The sequence below is a fragment of the Cyphomyrmex costatus genome, unplaced genomic scaffold, assembly GCF_001594065.2.
Source record: "Cyphomyrmex costatus isolate MS0001 unplaced genomic scaffold, Ccosl1.0 scaffold441, whole genome shotgun sequence".
NCBI lineage: Eukaryota > Metazoa > Arthropoda > Insecta > Hymenoptera > Formicidae > Cyphomyrmex > Cyphomyrmex costatus.
The window spans coordinates 684,474-703,426 of NW_017278652.1; the positions used below are offsets into that span (position 1 = coordinate 684,474).

The following is an 18,953-nucleotide window of genomic DNA, read 5'->3' on the forward strand; positions in this document are numbered from 1 at the left end:
ACAGACGAAAATGTAAGAAAAAAATTTTACTTTTTCGAGTCGAATAAAGCACAATTCCGGCCTGAGTGATAGTGCGAAATTTCATAGCGATCTGCAACGGAACATTTACACGTTTATATCTGTTCTTTAGATCTTTCATTCTTATTTACTAAAGCATACTAAATCTTCTCTCTCTCACATAATGAGAATGCCTCTTTGATGTTTCAAACGCGATTACGCGAGTGGCTCATAATAAGATCATTTAAGTTTAAATACATTTCGCAAGGCGAGTATTGTTTCTGAGATTCGTAAAGGAAATTTTGCAAAGGGCAACTGACGTTTAAGTTGGCTCCCTACGTTTCTTGCGAGCCCTTAATCCCTTTCCAGGTTACATAGCGGGAAGAGGCTTTGCTTAGCCAGCGAGCTTGTTGTCGTCGTTCTTCCGGAAAGCAGCTCGTTATTGCGATCCACAATTCATCGAAAATCTCGTAAACCGCTCTCATGCCAACACTGAGTAAACTATGCATGTGTGTAACCATGCAAGAAGCATTAGAGCTACCCTCTGAACAGCTATCTCCTCATTACAGATCCTAGGTATTAACGAGAATGGCAGTTATCTCGACGGTAGTTTCCCAATCACAAATTAGCAAAATTAAATGAAAACATAGCTAGTAGGTATTTAGCGTTATAATATAACGACAAAATTATATTATATAAAATAATAATCCACTATACATAAAAATAGATTGTACGTTTCGTTTGTAACAAACAGAGGAATGTAATTAAATATAATTCGTGAAGATTTCGTTTGACATTTTGCTGTGAAATTGTCTGCGATTACTTATTTTTCGATCATTTTCGTCTCGTTTCAAACGAATTTTAATCAAGAGCCTTACAGTTACTATACTATATTAGACTAAAATGAGTTTCGAATGAGCTTGGTCAAAGAACTGCCAGATGAAAGAAGCGACGAACTGAAGACTTCAAACTCGGGCAAACATCTCAAGCGAGCTTAGACACGCCCGTCGTTGTGTATCGCGAATACATCGTGTGGCAGACGAAACGAGCATCCGACGATGCACATGCGGAAATTACTCTACGTGACTCGGGTGGCTGTAAATAATGTGTTGCCTATTAATGAAACCTAAAAGCAGCAGCAAACGTCGCGATGTACCTCGTCAGGAATTAGCTTCCTTAAATCTTGAGAATGTCAAGAAACTACAGTAAAAATTCAGAAATATCTTGAGATTTATAGTGCGCGTGGCACGTAACGCTGGAATTTTAACGCGATTATAATTTTTTCTCCCCCTTATTCGGACGTAACGCGGAAAAAATCGACACAATCGATGAGACGAAGGAATACTTCAAGTGGCGCCAAACCATTTTATTTACATACACTTTAATATCATATCAGCACTCTCTACAGTAAAGAAAAGAGAATGGGCCAGTCGCACTAATTCTAATTAACTTGGTCGACCAATTGAATTTTGGTATTGCCAATTAGTAAAACCGAAAACAATTTTCTGACAACTGTGAAGAACGATGTATAGCATTAAAATATAATTAAAATAATTAATTTTATTGTCTTTGGTATCATACGCACGCGGCAATAACAATTATTATTAAATTATTCTTAGTTCTTTACAATGCCCGTTTCCACGAATGTAGTTTAATTTTGATCTCAATTTAATTAACTTTTCATCTTTTTCTAGTTCTAAGTATTAGAAAAAAATAAAGAGTAAGTTCAACCAAGATTAAAGTTGATTTGTATCGATAGAAATGGAAATAAGTTAATCGGAGTTGATGAGACTGGCTTAACACCATATTCCAGTTGAGTTATTAGTTTTTTAAAAATTAATAACTCTCTATGACGCCCAGTTTCAGTTTTCCTTATTATATCTAGCAAAGAGAAATATTTTAATACTGATTTTTTTATAATATAAAACTTACGAAAAGATATTTAAAATATCCCCAAATGATTGTCAGCTAATTAATTGCGATGCCTTTACTCAGTATTCCTACGTTTACGGTGCTGTTTTTTTGACACGTGATATATTTCCGTCGAAGTTAAAAGGATAAATAGCGCTCGAGATACACCGTAAGAATTTGTAGCAGTGTATGCATATGCACAGTAATTTAAAGCGCATTTAAAACAATCCATTTTATTGCAATATTCCGAGTTTCTGTTTAGGATACTTATACGACGAAAGTATTCAATTTTTTTTTTCTTTAATGTTCTTTTTACGACGACACTTTTTACGATCATTAAAGATGTTCACGCCTTTGCTGGTCAAGTCGTAAATCGAACGTTGTTGTTAGAAGCACCGTACTTGACTTTTACGACGTGGCAACAAGCAACTTCACAAAGTAGTATGCATATTTCATTATTTCTTCTAAAAAGTGGGCAATCAACCATAAGACTGAAGTTCGCTATTTCTATGTTAATCGTAGAAGCTTAATACTAAATTTACTTATATCTTTGAGCTATATCCTTATTAATCTATATAATTCAATGGTGAAATATTAAACGATCGTTTATTTTACAATTATTTTTGCTCTCAATACAAAAAATAATATGATTTTTTAAATACATATTTCTGCTATAGGAATTTATGCAAATACATTTTTCTTTTTTAAAATTAATGAAAGAAATATTTTGTATTTTATAAGAATCAACATGACAACAGTTGTCATGTAAAGCATTTTATTCGTGTATCAATTATAAATATAGAAATATAAATTACGTGAAAATAAATGTATATATAGAATTAAAATATTTTATTACTATATATTTGTCAAGTATTTATTTACAAAATTGTTTTATGTTCTAGGCCTCGTTTTTCTCGACAGCACTGAAAACCCTGATCTCTGTGTCTACTGTGATACTGCTTGGCCTCATATTTGCTTATCATGCCTTAGAAGTTCAGGTACGTATAATACATCTCTCGTGAAGTGAATATTTGAATAAAATAAAGAAAGCTTTAAACGAAAAGACATTTAAATTTAAAGAGAAAACAGAATCGTACCTTTTCCAGTTGTTTTGGAGATATATAAGTTGTTATCGTTGTTGTTTACATTCACTCGCACGATTGCTCGAGTCCCCTTCCCAACAAAATTGAGCTTGAAAAAACTGAAAGATGGACAATAAGTTTTCCTGTCTTTTTAAATCTATAAATCAAATATTCATTGAAAAATGCTTGCGCATTACTGTTATTTATTTCTATTAGAATATTTTTTCGCGTTAAAGGATTATTGTTATTATATATTCATACATATAAATTTTTCATATATAAATTGCTAAAAATATAAATATAAGTTACCGGCGGCTTTAAATGACCACAAATAAAATCGGGAATAAAATAAATTTCCTGAATTGAAAAAAAGGACAAAAGGTGCTTGCGCGTACGGTATTATTATTATTATCATTATTAGAATCCTTTTATGCTAAAAAGTTATTTTTATTATATATTATACTTTTATTATAATTTGCTAGAATGGTAAATATAAATTACCGGTGACTATAAATGGCTAGAATAATTGGGAATAAAATAAATCCGGAATTGGGAAGCGTAATTCGCAGCAGCGAATCGGTTTTTGCGTTTCGGAGACCAAGCGCGACATTACGCCCGAGTGATTACGGGATTTAACGGTGCGACCATTGTGCCGGTCTGGTCAAAATCACGGCTAAATCGATGTGACGCGAAGCTAATCGAAACACCCATTGCGAATGCGATTTCGTAGGTATGCGAGTGTTAATGCGTCGCTAATAAAAAGCCAATTACGTCGCGCACGTGATAGAATTTTATCTATTCGACGCACGACGCGACGTCATCGATCGCCGATTATTTATGCGTTATCCGAGACCTCTCTGTCTAAATTGTTAAACTGTGAACTGAATGAGCATCGACGTATCTATTTGTGGAGCGAATAAACGTGTAACTCTGTTCCTTTCGATCAATAAGTAACGTCTCGCGAATTTAAGCGACTTGAAAATTCACATAATGGGGTACTCGCCAAGAAAGCCGCTGTTTATTACGGAATATTCATTTTTGTCTGTTCTGCTAACGGGAAATTTTTATCACGTAAACTGTAGATAAATTGCCTTTTTATTGTCCGTTTTAAAATAAGAATTTTAGCTTGTTATGCTGCGCAGAAAACGTTGAAACATTCTAGTCTACATTTTTCACTGCATAATACTCTAAAAATATTATATGAGTATAAAATATAAATATGTATGTGTGTAAATATTATATTATATATTTATGTTATACGCTTTAAGAAAAAAAAATATAATGACAAAGGTGACAGTGTACAAGCTTTATACATATAATATATAATAATTTTTTTGCAATGACTATAAAATAATTTATTCAACTATGTATGTACATTAAAACTTGTATAATTGCCTTTATAACTGCTATTACTATAATTTTCTTTGAGCGTATTGTTGTTTATATATTTATACGTGATATAAAATATATAATATATAATATTATATTTTTATTTTACGTAGCATACATTGTTAAAAATAAAATGTTAATTTTGACTTAAAAATCTGTAGCAAACTTTTTGAGATATGCAAGAAGTAATAATTAACATTTTCTTTTTAACACTGCATATATTGTATCATACATGTATAATATCTCTTGAAGACGTAAGGTGAGGAAAAAATTCTCGACTTAATTATGTCGAATTAAAAGATAATCTCACGCGACAATGACATCAGAGAATAATGACGGGTTTGGAGCAAAGAAAAACCTTTTCATTAATGTATCCGATAAAAAGTCTCTCTGCTAAGCTCTCGACTCACTTCCGACTAGGTCGGAACTCGTCTTAATGAGATACCTATGGCCGGCACTGAAGCGAACTTCACAAAGTTACGCAAAGCCTGGATTGGCTCGAACGTTTAAGCGTCAAGTCAAATATTGACCGTCTTTCAAGTCGCCGTGAGACACTCGTTATTCATCGGGTATTCTACAAGGAAGTAGGTGTGTGACTTAGATATTCGATTTCTTGTGCAACTCTAAACGAGCGCAGCGGTTTTGTATAAACATAAACTTAACGTTAGTGCGAGCGTATAGAATTTTAAAAATCTTGGAGAAAGGCACTGCTGCATCGCGAGTGGTTCCGTCGTTTCAAGTTTTAAAAAGAGATTTTCCGAAGTTTTTGTTCAACAACTTTTATTTTTTATTTGCGTCCTTTCAATGTGGATATGGAAGTTTCGAAAATTATCAATGCAAATTTAATTTATAGATTATGGAGATATAAGTTACATAGAATTTGAACCTTCCTTCAATTTTGGCAGATTACTTAATTTTGCACTGCAAGTGCAAATTTGTTTTTTTTTTCTTTTATATATTATACGCGTACGTCTAAGTGATACTTTACATCTCTTGACTATTCCGACTCAAAATAATAATAGCTTTAATTTTCCTTCAAAAATATTCTCATTGAGGATCTTCCCATTACAATTAAAATATAGCAACTTTTTCCTTTACATATGTATATATACGTATATTATACATATACTAGATTTTTGAAAAAAAATGTTCATAAACTTTTGATAAATAAAAAACAAATTTAAATGTGTCGAAATGAATGATTTATGTTCTAGCAAGTTCACACTTTGATGTTTCATGTCAATACTACTTAACGGAAAACGGATTAATTTTAAACGCGGCAAATCGGCCAGTATCTATCACGAGTGTGTTTCTGAAGAATGTCATAGTCAGTCGCAACGTGAAGAATAAGAAAGACGATAGTTGCCAATATCCCTCGCGTATCCCAAATACGATAATTTCGACTCAATGTGCTGGAAAAACGCTTCCGTCAGCCTCGTAGTATACGCGATGCAATTTTGCCGCGATATATTGTGACTCCGATATTGCCGTGTCCCTGCGATTCGAGGAGAATCAATGTGGCGACATTTCGAGACCAAAGCAGGTTTCTCGGGTTTCTGCTTTTCTTTTCTCCATGAAAAAGAAATCATTTGGAAGCTCAAGTTCAATAAAGCTCAGTGCATATCCGTTGTATGGATCCATACGTAATTTGTTAAATGAGAATGGCATGTCGTTTAGAGACAAATTCTTTTCTATATATACGGACTATCCCAATCTCATAATAAATGTCTAGAACATGCAGTCGACTTTTCTTTAAGGAAAAGCTTTGAGTTCGTTGTTTGTTGATTGGAATCAACATATTGATCGCGACTAAATATTAAATTAAAATACGAACACGTGAAATAAATTTCATATCTGTTATTTTATCACTTGTTATATAAAGTATATGAACATTGTTACGCAATGAAGTTCAGGGAGGAAATCGTTTATAGTTTATAATTATATATATATAACTTTATCTATTTATTTTATTATATAATCATTTAGAATTGAGACTCTATTGATATCCGTAATTGCAAATATTAGGAATGAAAGTTTACAACTTCATGATTAGCCCGACTACATCAAGCTGACTCGCGCAATCTTGCGGTAACAACGGCTGGCTTGGAGCCTAATAGTCTGCTGACCTTTTGGCACCTGTTGATTGTCGTTCATCAACGATTTGCATGCGCAGATTTGCCGGGATTCACCTGGTTCTACAAAACGAAGGGAGAGAGGTTTCCCTTGGGAAACATCGTTCCGATCAATGCCGTCCGCATAGGTTTCTGATCATCTTCTACCTCGCCCCTCCCCTCCCTCTTTTCTCCCTCCTTTCTTCCCCCTCTCTCTCATAGTTTATTTTTTTATTTTCTACTTTATTTATTATTTATTTTTTACTTTATTTAAATTTATATTATATTTATTTAAGTTAAGTTTTTACATTATTAGTTCTAATTTGTAAGACGACTTCTACGCTTAAAAGGATGACTTGTCTCAAAGCATTCGATAAATGATGCTTTCTTTTTCTTTTTCTCTACATTAATTAGAATTCTGGTTAAAAATGGATATATGGTTATAATTTTAGTTGAAATAACTAGAATTTTGATTGACATGAACAAAATTTTTTTCACAATAGTGTAACTCATGTACGTACGCGCGCGCGCGCGTGCGTGCATGTGTGTGTATAATATACGTGTGTATATATAATATATATATATATGTATATGTATATACAATATGTGTACACATGTACAATATTAAAACTTTTTGCAACTTTGATCATCATGCTTGAGTTTCTTACATAATTACTTTTAGAGTCCAACAAAGAATTATTTTAAAAACTATATTTATACAAAATCTTTAGATATTCAGTAAAATTATTTTTTCCGTGTATCTATATAAAATATGAAGAAAAATACATATTTTTGTTCATATTTTATATAGATACACGGAAAAAATGATTTTACTGAAATATCTAAAGATTTTGTATAAATACAGTTTTTAAAATAATTCTTTGTTGGACTCTAAAAGTAATTATGTAAGAAACTCAAGCATGATGATCAAAGTTGCAAAAAGTTTTAATATTTCGGCAATCAGTTTCAGCATCCTATATAATTTTTCATTTTTAGTTCGACAAAATTTACTTTCAAATCCAACTAATATCTTTTAGATACTTCAACAAAAGCGTTCTTTCCGTGAATGAATTTTTCATCGACTTTCTCGAATTCCATTCCGCATCGAATAACTAGTCGTTAACAATCCTTCTCGATTCCTAATGTCAATCTTCACAAAAAGAATTAATAGAAAAAAAGTGAAAAAAGAAGGAACAAGATAAATTGCAAGAAGAATGTGGTTTTACTGAAGTACGTAAAAATTCAATTACAAATTTTCAAATAATTTTGTTTAGACTATTAAAATACATATGTAGGACATTCGAATTAGAATTAGAATATTAAAAGTATTTGCAGCATTGTCATTTTGATATTTAATCATTCTACATAATTATTTTAAAGATTCAATAAATTATTTTCAGACCTATAATAGTTAAACCCTTAGATACTTTGGTAAAAAACTGTTCTCTTTGTATGCCGACGAAATTTGATAAAACAAAAAAGAATCAAAAATTTAACGAACGTTTATTCACTTCCAGGAAATTTGCTATTAATATTCTGTGTATCTTTGCTCACATCGCAGAACCCGGCTAGTAATACTATAGCCTCCTTCAAAGCTCGTTATAGAGTATCCATGAGTCTGTGGCCGCTCAGATAACGTAAAGATTAGAAGGTATGACATTGCTACATAGATTCATGGATCCATAAATCAGTGATGTTCAAGCCGACTCCACCAGTTAAACCCTGAAATGTACTCAACGCACATCCATGTGGCAGTTTGTATTTTTGCCATCGTCAAGCATCTTTGTGTTGCATATCCTACCTTTTATTTTACGGTGAAGTAGCAAATTTTTTTCACATTTTTGTTCGTGACAGTCTTCGTATCTTCCGGATTATCCCACCGGATAAATAGACTCCCACTACATTATACTAATCTATTCAGGACGCCAGTGGGTCGCATCTTCCGTAGCTTCAGCGCTGGCTGAGAAATACGAGCTGCAAAGTATCCACGATGTATCACGCGGGTGAGATATCGCTAAGATATAAAAGATCTTCGCATCTCGTGATGGATGTATCGTATCCCGAGGATCCTGGAGATCCTCAAAATGGAACAACTCCATTGTCAAAGAGGCGAAGTTTAAAATCGTGTGGTTCTAACCGACACTTTGGAGCGGGGGACACTTAAGGAATGATTTACGATGCTTCACAAGTTCTAATAACCTCCCACGCTAGTGTTCCGATAATAGGAATCTGTGATATCGCGCAATATTTAAATAGTTAGTGAAATCAGTTTGGCTCTGCAAAACCATTCCCATGTCTCTCAAGTACTATAATATATTTTAAAAGCTGATTTTTTTAAGATTATTTTATGTTGAAAAATTTATATAAATTTATGTTATAGTTTCAGAGATACAGGATATTAAAAAAGCCATGAAATTAAAGAATAATAAATTTTGATCAACATTTTGTTTCTCAATAAATAAATAATTTTTTGTATGACACTTATTACAATGAAAAATAATATATAGTTTTCAAAAATTTCAATACTTTTCTATTATATTTTTAGAACTCTGCCTTGAATTTTTTATACGTAATAACTCAAATTCATGATATATATAATATACAGAGTATCCCGAATTTAAATGGCCAAATTTCGGGAATGTAGAAGATTGATAAACTAATTGTAAAAAAATTCCTTTAGAGATATACTTGTTTTTGCTTTGTTTTAGAGAAAATTAACTGTATCAATATATTGTAATTTCTTTATCAATGATATAAAACAACTGTTATAATATGCAATATATATTATATTAAATTTATATAATTGAATAGGAAATTATAATATTAATGTAATATATATGTATATATATTACTGTTAATTTACGTTAATTAATTAGAATCTGCGTGATTCTAATATGAAAAAGATAAAATGAATCCATGCAGTAGACATCAAGTTACATGTGTAGCGTACCTGTTGTAATTTCTCATTCAACATTATAATATAATACGTGTCTTATATAACACGTGTATTGTATTACCGTTATATTGTTAAGTTAAACATTACAAACGGTATATAGAAATGTGCGTTTATATCCGTAAAAATCTTTCCGATTGAGAAAATAAATTATATCAAAATGGAATAAAAATTCGAGGCGTCGAAGAGCGACGAAATCAAAAATCCGTATCACGACACGATACAAATCATGTATTACGTGCCTCGAATGATACGTGTGTTTGCAGTATGTAGGGTCCTTTAACGCGATCTGTTTAGATCTGACAGGATCGTTACCGAGTTAAGGATGATTTGTTACTGGAATGGCGGTGGCGTGTGTACGGTTCTCTCGCACGGGATAAACGACGATAAACAATGAATACGTGGCGCGGCGTTTTAATCAAGTCAGGGCAAAGCGGCTGGAATTCATATTAATCGAGCTGGAGGCTCAAAGAGCGAGCTCTCGTATCCGGGATACGTGAGCTCATTTGTCTCGATTGGCAATTTCGCGCAATCAATATCAGTCGACATACCAAAAAATCGCTTTGAATATGCGTATGATAATACTGAAGGACTGAGTATTAATTTATTCGTTTATCTGCCCGCTCGACAAACAATCATGCGAGATAGGCGGATTTAATAGACATTTTTCAATAATGTTTAGCTTCGATGAGAATACCTATCTGAACAGTTAATAATATGTTTCAATTAACTCTCAATCGTACTTGCATATTAAATCTCATGAGATTTATCGATGAAAGCTTATAAAGGAATATTCAATAAAGGGAAGGTAAATATCCAAGGCCTTCAACGTAAAAAAGAACATGTAAAATAATCTTTATATAATTATATAAACGCATCTCTTGATTAAATATTCCTCGGAATAATTATCGGAGTAATATTTAGGTATTTAAATTCGTCGAGAATAATATTAGAAATATCATTATAAAATCGAATATTCCTCCAAATAATTCTCGAGATTATTTAAATATTTGAATACAAAAATAATATTTTAAGTAATAATTTATAGCTTATTCCTTTGAATAACCCAAGCAGAACAACAGGTCACATTAACGTCAATATGACATTAAAATAAATTAGAAAAGATTTTTTTTAATAATCATTTTAAAGTCAACAATAATAAAAAGTTGAAAATTAGGTCCAGAAACCAATGCTGTAATTAGTGCGCTAAATATTTAATAAAAAATAAATTTTCCATTTATATTTTTAATTTTATTGAAACTAATGTGTTTGGCATTTTGGTTATACTCACAATAAAAGAACGTACAATTTAGCTATTTTTTAGCCATTATCAGCGCATACAAAAATAGAAACAACAGCCATCAGTGAATTACATTATAAAATTGTTGTGCAATCCGTCTAGTCTAATCTACGAAATTTCTTGCAATCAAACTCCATCCCATAACAAGACAAAGAATATTCATCCCACCAACTGGACAACTGAATGGTAACAAAAAAATTGAGTCCTCAAGATCGCAAACGATTGTGCTCAAATATATTAGTACTTATTACATCTAAAAAATTTGACAGTTCTTCGCTGAAAGAAGAAAATATAACAATTATTTGAAAAAGAAAAAACAGTGGTCAAAGTGCTTAGAATGCAGTCAGAAATCGAAGAATAAAGCTGGAAAGTAAACATGACGGTAACATATCTCAGTCAGTGAAAACTGTTTTCACTGGTTGCGGGATGTAATCGTCATGTTCTCTACTTTTCGTTTTTAGATTTGTGACTGCTTCTTGAACATTTTGATCACTGTTTTTCCCCTTTTAAGTAAATGTTATATACTTATTGTTAGAGAAATATGTTTTGATACATATAATCATTTATTTATCATTGATATGCGACTAACAGAAATTCTCGTTTAGTCATTCTGATATCATCATAACTGTTTTGCTTGGGTATATTTCTGAGGAAAAAATATTTCTCCGATTTATAAGCACATAAAACATTAAACAACATTAGACAGACACTTTCCGGTCACGAGAGTGTTATCTCTTGTTATCTGTCCGTTTTTTTTGTCGGGCAACAGTTGTTCATGATCGATAACTGCGCGGACGACTGGCGGATCGCGATGACCTGGCAGCGGATCGCACAAATCTCAGTGGAGCTGGCGATCTGCGCGATCCACCCGATCCCGGGCGAGTACTACTTCCTGTGGACGACTAAGCTGGCGAACAAGAACGGCGACATCGGCTCCAAGTGGGTGCCGTACGACGTCACCCTCTCGCTACCGATGTTCCTCAGGCTCTACCTCATCTGCCGAGTGATGCTGCTGCACTCGAAGCTCTTCACGGACGCGTCGTCGCGAAGTATAGGGGCCTTGAATCGCATCAACTTTAACACCAGGTTCGTCCTCAAGACCCTGATGACCATCTGCCCGGGTACGGTGCTGCTAGTCTTCATGGTCTCATTGTGGATCATCGCCTCGTGGACACTACGACAGTGCGAGAGGTAAGAATAAACCCGTTTGTGTATAAAAGATAAGTCACGCGCAGTATCGTTTGCTCCACGCTTTTGATTCTCTGCGTTGATAAAATCTTGGGTTACATTGGCCTTATAGAATAATGGTTTTGTCATCTATAATTATATCAAAATTATATCATTAATCAAAATCTGTCAATCCTCCACGTCTAACAGTTTTCTATAGCTATCGATGCTATCAAAACTAATGTATCCAATATCAAATATTCGAATAGATGAATTAATAATGAATATATGGTAAATACAAGAGTATGAATATAATTTTTTATGTATTTATTGGAAACGAATAAATACTTTTTATTCAATTCGAATGAATATATATTTGTATAAAAAAATGATTAAGCATATTCACTCCTACTTTATAATCATAAGCACATTATTAAAAATATTCCGTTAAAACGTAGTCAATAGCTTTAATTTTTTTCTCGGTATAATATTACATTTTGGCAATTTTAATGAAGTTCGAAGACTGAATATATTTCGGATTGTATAAGCAGTTAAATAATTATTCTTGCTTATGCCAAGTAGTTTAAGACCATAAGAAAATATATGTTCTATATGTGCGTTTGTACCAGAAAGCTGATATTGACAGTCTTTCACGACCTTGTTAAGAGTAGGGTAAACATCTTTGTCATCTTATATCCAAATTTGAATTTTAAGTAGGAAAATAAAAATAAAGCTAGTGTGACAAAATTTAGCATGAAAGTAAAATAAATGATCTTCTCTATCACTAAAGCCAAATATTTATTATAAGTCATTACTTATGATTAAGGAGAAAAAGTTGCTTATTAGCTTTCTTTTTTAGTTTATATTATACTTGAACGTATGAATATTCTAATAAAATTATTTATAAAATATTAAAAGAAATATCTTTAAAAATCGACAGTTTCAAATATATGAATAAATATTATTTTATTGTGAAAATTTTAAATAAATAAGAATCTGCTCAATTATATGTTTTTGTATTTATTAATCAATCATTTTTCGGATATATCGATCGAAATATAATCGCTATTTTTTGTAGTTTACTTTTGGTGTTTGCATTGAGAGAAAAGTGTTCAGTAACTATAATTACATGATAAGATAATTATGGTTAAGAGCTTTACTGCTATTATATAACTATAGTAATAATATTCTATTTATAATAATAATAATTATATCCATATATAGTTCTATATACAAGAAAGAATAAGTTGGCACCCAAAATAATTATAAACAATCATAATAATTTTTGATTGTTATATTATTACTAACATTATAGCAGTAATAACTTAAAAATGGAGCTTCTATCATAATTATTTTGCCATACAATTACAATCCCAAGTATCAAATACTTTTCTCTTGTAAGTTCTTTGATAGGATGATGTATGATCACTTCATGTTATGCGATATAACAACTGAAGCTGTTAGCAATGGCAGCAGTTCTCGTTTTATTCACACGATCCATTATTCGAAGGGAGGAAGAGCAGTGACACGTGCATTTCGGAATCATACACATCTCTATGGTTGCGACTCATTTGCGTACGATGATTGATCTACGATCTAATGGCGCGTCCGTCCGTCGCACTACCGCGCCGTAATAATAAATCTCGGTGCATCCTTCCGCCAAAGCGGGTCGGAATCCCCGATTGGGGTCGCTGGTTGGCGATCGCGGGGATTTAGCGGATCTCGGAGACTCTGACTGATAATTAAATTCTTCCCATAAATAGTTGCGCCGATTTCAGGAATAATCAATCTTCGCCCGGACGATATAAGGCGTCTGCCATTGATCCCTACAGCCATGTATTTCGGAGGAAAAGGATCCTTCTTACCTGCCGTCTACTAAAACCTACTCGGTTTTCCTTAATGGATGACGGGAGGCTTTCCACCCACGTCCTTAACTGAAATATTTATCATTCGGCGAAATGTGTGTCGACGTGTTACCAGCTGCCTCTACCATCCTGCATCCTCGATGCAGAATGAATGATTTTAAACCGCGATAATGTCGGCCGGCTGTTTCATTGTTGCCCGTAGGGCAATCTTTGAAAATGGCTCGTATTTGATTTATCGCCCTCCACCCTTACTCGATAGTCGATTATGATAATACGCCCGATAATGCTAGGAACATTCGGCTTTCCGATAAATTTCCGACGTATGCTAAATGAATACGAGAATATCCCGAACATTGCAATGCCTCGCAAAATGTTTTAGCAAATGAAGCGGTGTTTACGAAAGGAATTTCAATTTTCATTCGATGTTTATTCTGATAATTCAATTATTTTTTATTTTATTATGTAAATACAACTCGCACGTGCAATATTGATAAAAAAAATATGTCGAATTTGTAGTAGAATGTTTTTTCAACAAGTAATTAAATAAATGTATAAATTCTTTTTAAATGCCTATTTTGTTAGTAGTTTATTAACAATATTTTAATCAATGTTTAATATTAATACACACACAAATTACGATGCTACGAATTGTAAATAATGCTATGGCGAAACACCATTATTATAGTTTCCATTACTATTAATTTAAATACGTAATATGTGAAATATTATAGTGATAGTTGTGTATGTATTAAATTTATTTAAATCTCTATTTTGTGAAGATTGTTAGCAGTATTTAATAAAATTTAATGTCATGATTTTCAATGCATTATGTCATAATAAATTATGCTTTATGATTACCATTATTAATTATTATTATGAATTTCCGCCGCTGTTAGTTTTTTCGCAAACTGCGTAGAATGTTTATTTATCAAAAATAAATAAATATGTCCAAATCCATTTTATAAAACAAATCATCGTGTATAATATCGATGCGTAATATCGTATTATTCAACTAACTCGTGCGGTTCGAGATTATCGAGTTTGCGGTCGCGTATTTGCATCTGCATTCAAAATTAAAAAATCAATTTGATAATTTTGCTCTCACAACAACGTATACATCGTGCAGACCCCGCGGCCAGTTTTACGCTCGGATTATGGGACCGGAAATTGTCGCGAAATACGAATGATATTTTATTCAGTGTGCGTCTGCACGTGGCCGTGCGTATTTTCACGACAATAAAGCGATTTTCACGGTGCGCAGCCAACAATCAGTCATACAATCAGCGTTGCTACGAGAATAATCCGTTTCATGGGGCTTCTATAGAGTGGACCGTTCGTTACATCAAGCGCGAGTCATCAATTTTATCGGAACCGAGTGGGAGTGGAAAAGTAAGAATTCGTTACACGGGTTAATCTCATCGAAAAGATTTTTCTTTTTATCGCTAATTTTTGTTACGGTAGTAAAATGTTATTACGGTATCATTTAAAGACATTAATCTTTCGGAGCTGAAAACCAAAATCTGTAATGCAGTTACTGACGCTAAATCTGTTTGAGACCCATTTAATTACTGTTAATTGATACTATTGAAGTGTGTCATGGCAAAATGTTATATTATAAGTGCCAAAATTGTAAAAATTGTATTATATAAATTAATTTTAAGTGCTGTGTTCTATTAAAAATGAATATTTGACATGAAAAATGCTGCTACAAGCAGAAAAAAATGGATAATGCAATTCAAAATATATATTGTAAATCTATTGTACAATTGGTATTTTTATTCGGATCTATAACGCTTTATCTTGCATTTTGTTTCTTGGACTTACAATGTTTTAAATTTTAACAACTTTAACACGACTTTTATCAAAATTACAATTATTTAATTAAAATTGTTTGTAGTAATTGATTGCTCATATTTTTAATAATCATTTATAATTACATGTTACTGTATTTATTACTGTTATAATATTGATAATATGAGTACAGTCTTATCAACAAATATATAATTAAGTGAAGAATATAATACTATTTTTTATGTATATTATTTTTCCAAGTATTTAGCAAGCTGACGTTATATTTGTCATCATTTTGGTATCAAAATGACGTTTTCCTGTTGACGTCAAAATAACAACAAGTAATGTCAGCTTGCACAGATATTTTGTAAAAAAGCTGTGCAGCGACACATAATGACATCGACAACTATCAGTAGACGTGTACAGAATAGCACCCCTGGTTAGGATTTTTCGTGATTTGTCGTCCGGTGAAACGATAATCAACTGACTAAGTTGGTTCTTAGATATCGAGGCCGGAACCCTTAATGAGCACTAAAAGATGGTTTCACTATCCATGCGAAGGCGAAATCGTGTAACATCGGCCGTGTAACGAGGCCGTTAAAGCCGCTTTACGACGTTGGATTACAGCCTGGCACGTCACTCGCATTGTCACCCCAATCCTCTTTGCGCCCGATAATGAATCTCGTGGGGGGCATAATGTTGTCTTCTATCCTACATTACTTGCCCGTAGCTCACCCTAGGGTGGTCGCTCAGCCCTCGGGTGAAGATTAAATACTGGTTACGGCAAAACGGACGTATCGAGTCGCCAATAAAAAAAGGAATCGAGGAATTCGATAATCTAGACCATAATGTCCTTCTAATATCAGCGACATTAAATTAGATATCCTGAAATAACCGTTCCCCACAATTTAATATCAATTAAAGCCTGAAAGAGGAATCATTACACGTGCTCTGAATCTGATTACTGATCTCGATACCCTCAGACTTAAGGATAGTTCGAAAAGAGATTATCTGTTTTTGAATAGAGTATTTGCAACTTTCAGTCCTTTTAGAAATCTAAAGTCTTGAAGTTCCGAGTATCTTAAAGTCTGAAACATTCAACTCGTAGCGTACTCACAAAGTTTAAGGATCTCGAAACGTAAGATATATCGCATTCATCTTCGCACACGCTTTATCATTAAAGTAATGCGTCTGTCGTTTCATTACCGCAGATTCCACGATGAGGAACATGCAAATCTCCTCAACGCCATGTGGCTCATCGCCATCACGTTCCTGAGCGTCGGTTTCGGCGACATCGTGCCCAACACATACTGCGGTCGAGGTATAGCCGTCTCCACCGGAATGATGGTAAGGATGAGAATAATGCAGAACATAAACTAGCACAAATTGAAATTCTTACCGTTCTCGCAAACTCTTCTCGATCGTTTAACGCGTTGCTTGGGACGTTGATCCTATAATAGAGACGCGGTAACACCGATAACACGTCTTCTGTCAAACGTATAATAACGACTCGCGAGAGAAATGTAACGTACATATATCCATTGTAGGAAAGATTTGACTCTTAAAAATAAATGTATACACTGAGAGAAATAATTTTGTTAATTTAACAAGCCACCTTTAATAAATGATTTGGAAATAGTGACAACAAATTATTGTTTTAATATTTGTTGTGATAATTAGTCTGGTATTCCAACTAATTATTAGTATAATGTTATAGAAGCAATTTATGTAAAACTTAATCTATTTTTGATAGACTTCTATTTGCTAACACAATACTGATTATTTTGATTTGTATTATAAATCGTATATTATTTGTTACATAATGATTTGTTGCATAATGAGAAATTATTTGCACAGTAACAGTAATTGATCGATCGTTTTCCTACCAAACCATCATATTTGTCATTTCTTTTTTTGTTCCTGTAACAAACTCATTTTTCTCATAGTGTAGCCATATATTAAATTTTTATTTTAATTAAAGTTATTTTCTCAAACGAAGGAAATTGAATTTCTTTACTGAGAGAAAAAATAATTGCTCAATATCATAATTTATAGTCGTTCTTGGTGATAACTATATATTTATAGTAATTCTAACATAATTATATGATCAGGATCTAAAAATGATTGTAAAATTGTAATTATTTTATTATTCTCTCAATTATAATTACAAATACTACATTTTTCTCTCAGTGCTTAAACGCGAGACTTATCTTAACAAAATTGTTTTGATAAAGACAGCGAAAATTACGATTATTATATTACGCTCGTCGTATTGTCGATTACGCCGGTCGTTAATCCTTACTGTAGTTACCACAAACTACCGGGGCACAATATACGCGACCGCAACCGAGTCGAGACGCGCGACTCCGCAGGCATGTAACCCAATGTAACTCGTGCATTAAGCTCCAAGCTTCATTACTGCTGGACAAGCGTAATGAGCGTCGCTCAGCTGAGCGGACAATCGATCGATCTCGTTCGTGTGCCGACCCAAGTTGCAGATCGCCGTGATTTGTACGCCGCCATCAGGTTTCGACGCTTTCTGGTTTACGGTCACACGGTAACCGCTAGTAATTAAACGCATTGCTTGGAGACGCAATAAACGCCACGTCCATTCACTCCCTCGGGGAACGCCCAAGCTGTTCCTTATTATATTATCACACTTCCCTACCCATTATCCATCTCTTCCTTCTCGATCTTGTTCCATCCAGCCACGCTCTCCACTAATCCGTTAACACTCGCGGCTAGCGCCGAGCTTTGATCAGCACTAGTTCCAGCAACACGAACTAATTCCTCGAAACTTCCGCTTTCCGAGTTGTTTCCGGAAATCCAATCACGAATGATAATTTACTATACGTTCCAAAGCCCGCTTCATGAAATTGACTCTTTCTCTTTCTCGGAAAATGACTATAATTATATGTAGTTATTATCATAACACACAATGGTTGCAATTACTGTAATTTTACTAAAATTTATAATTTTTGGGACTATAATCGTATGGTTGGTCCAAAAAATGTAAATTATAGTTAAATGATAATAACTATAACAATTTTATTGTATAATAATAACTATAGTCTAATAATGACTATAGTCAATTTCGATTGCCAAATGTATATTTATTGATTGAATTCTATTGTACATACAGTTATCATTATTATAACATTATAGCAGCAATAATTATAATTATAGTAACATGTAATTATAGTTAAGAATACAAATAATTTTCCCAAAAGATATACATGTTCCCGAAAGCGTCACTAAACACTAGAACAGCATTTTGATTGGATTTTTTTGTTGGTTTAATCAGAATATATTTCTCAGTGCATTAAATACAAGTCAAAATATCAAGTTGGGTGTACTGAGAACTGAAGCGATTCTTTCTTTTTCCCT

The 18,953-nt window shown here is 33.1% G+C and overlaps 1 protein-coding gene across 1 annotated transcript in view; it reads left to right on the plus strand.

The window, feature by feature from the left end:
• Positions 1-18,953, plus strand: part of SK (small conductance calcium-activated potassium channel) — a 120,937-nt gene that overhangs the window by 95,969 nt on the left and 6,015 nt on the right. Inside the window, 3 exon segments of the mRNA XM_018544422.1 lie at positions 2,811-2,906; positions 11,513-11,934; positions 16,778-16,913. Coding sequence (XP_018399924.1) covers positions 2,811-2,906; positions 11,513-11,934; positions 16,778-16,913 — 654 coding nt within the window.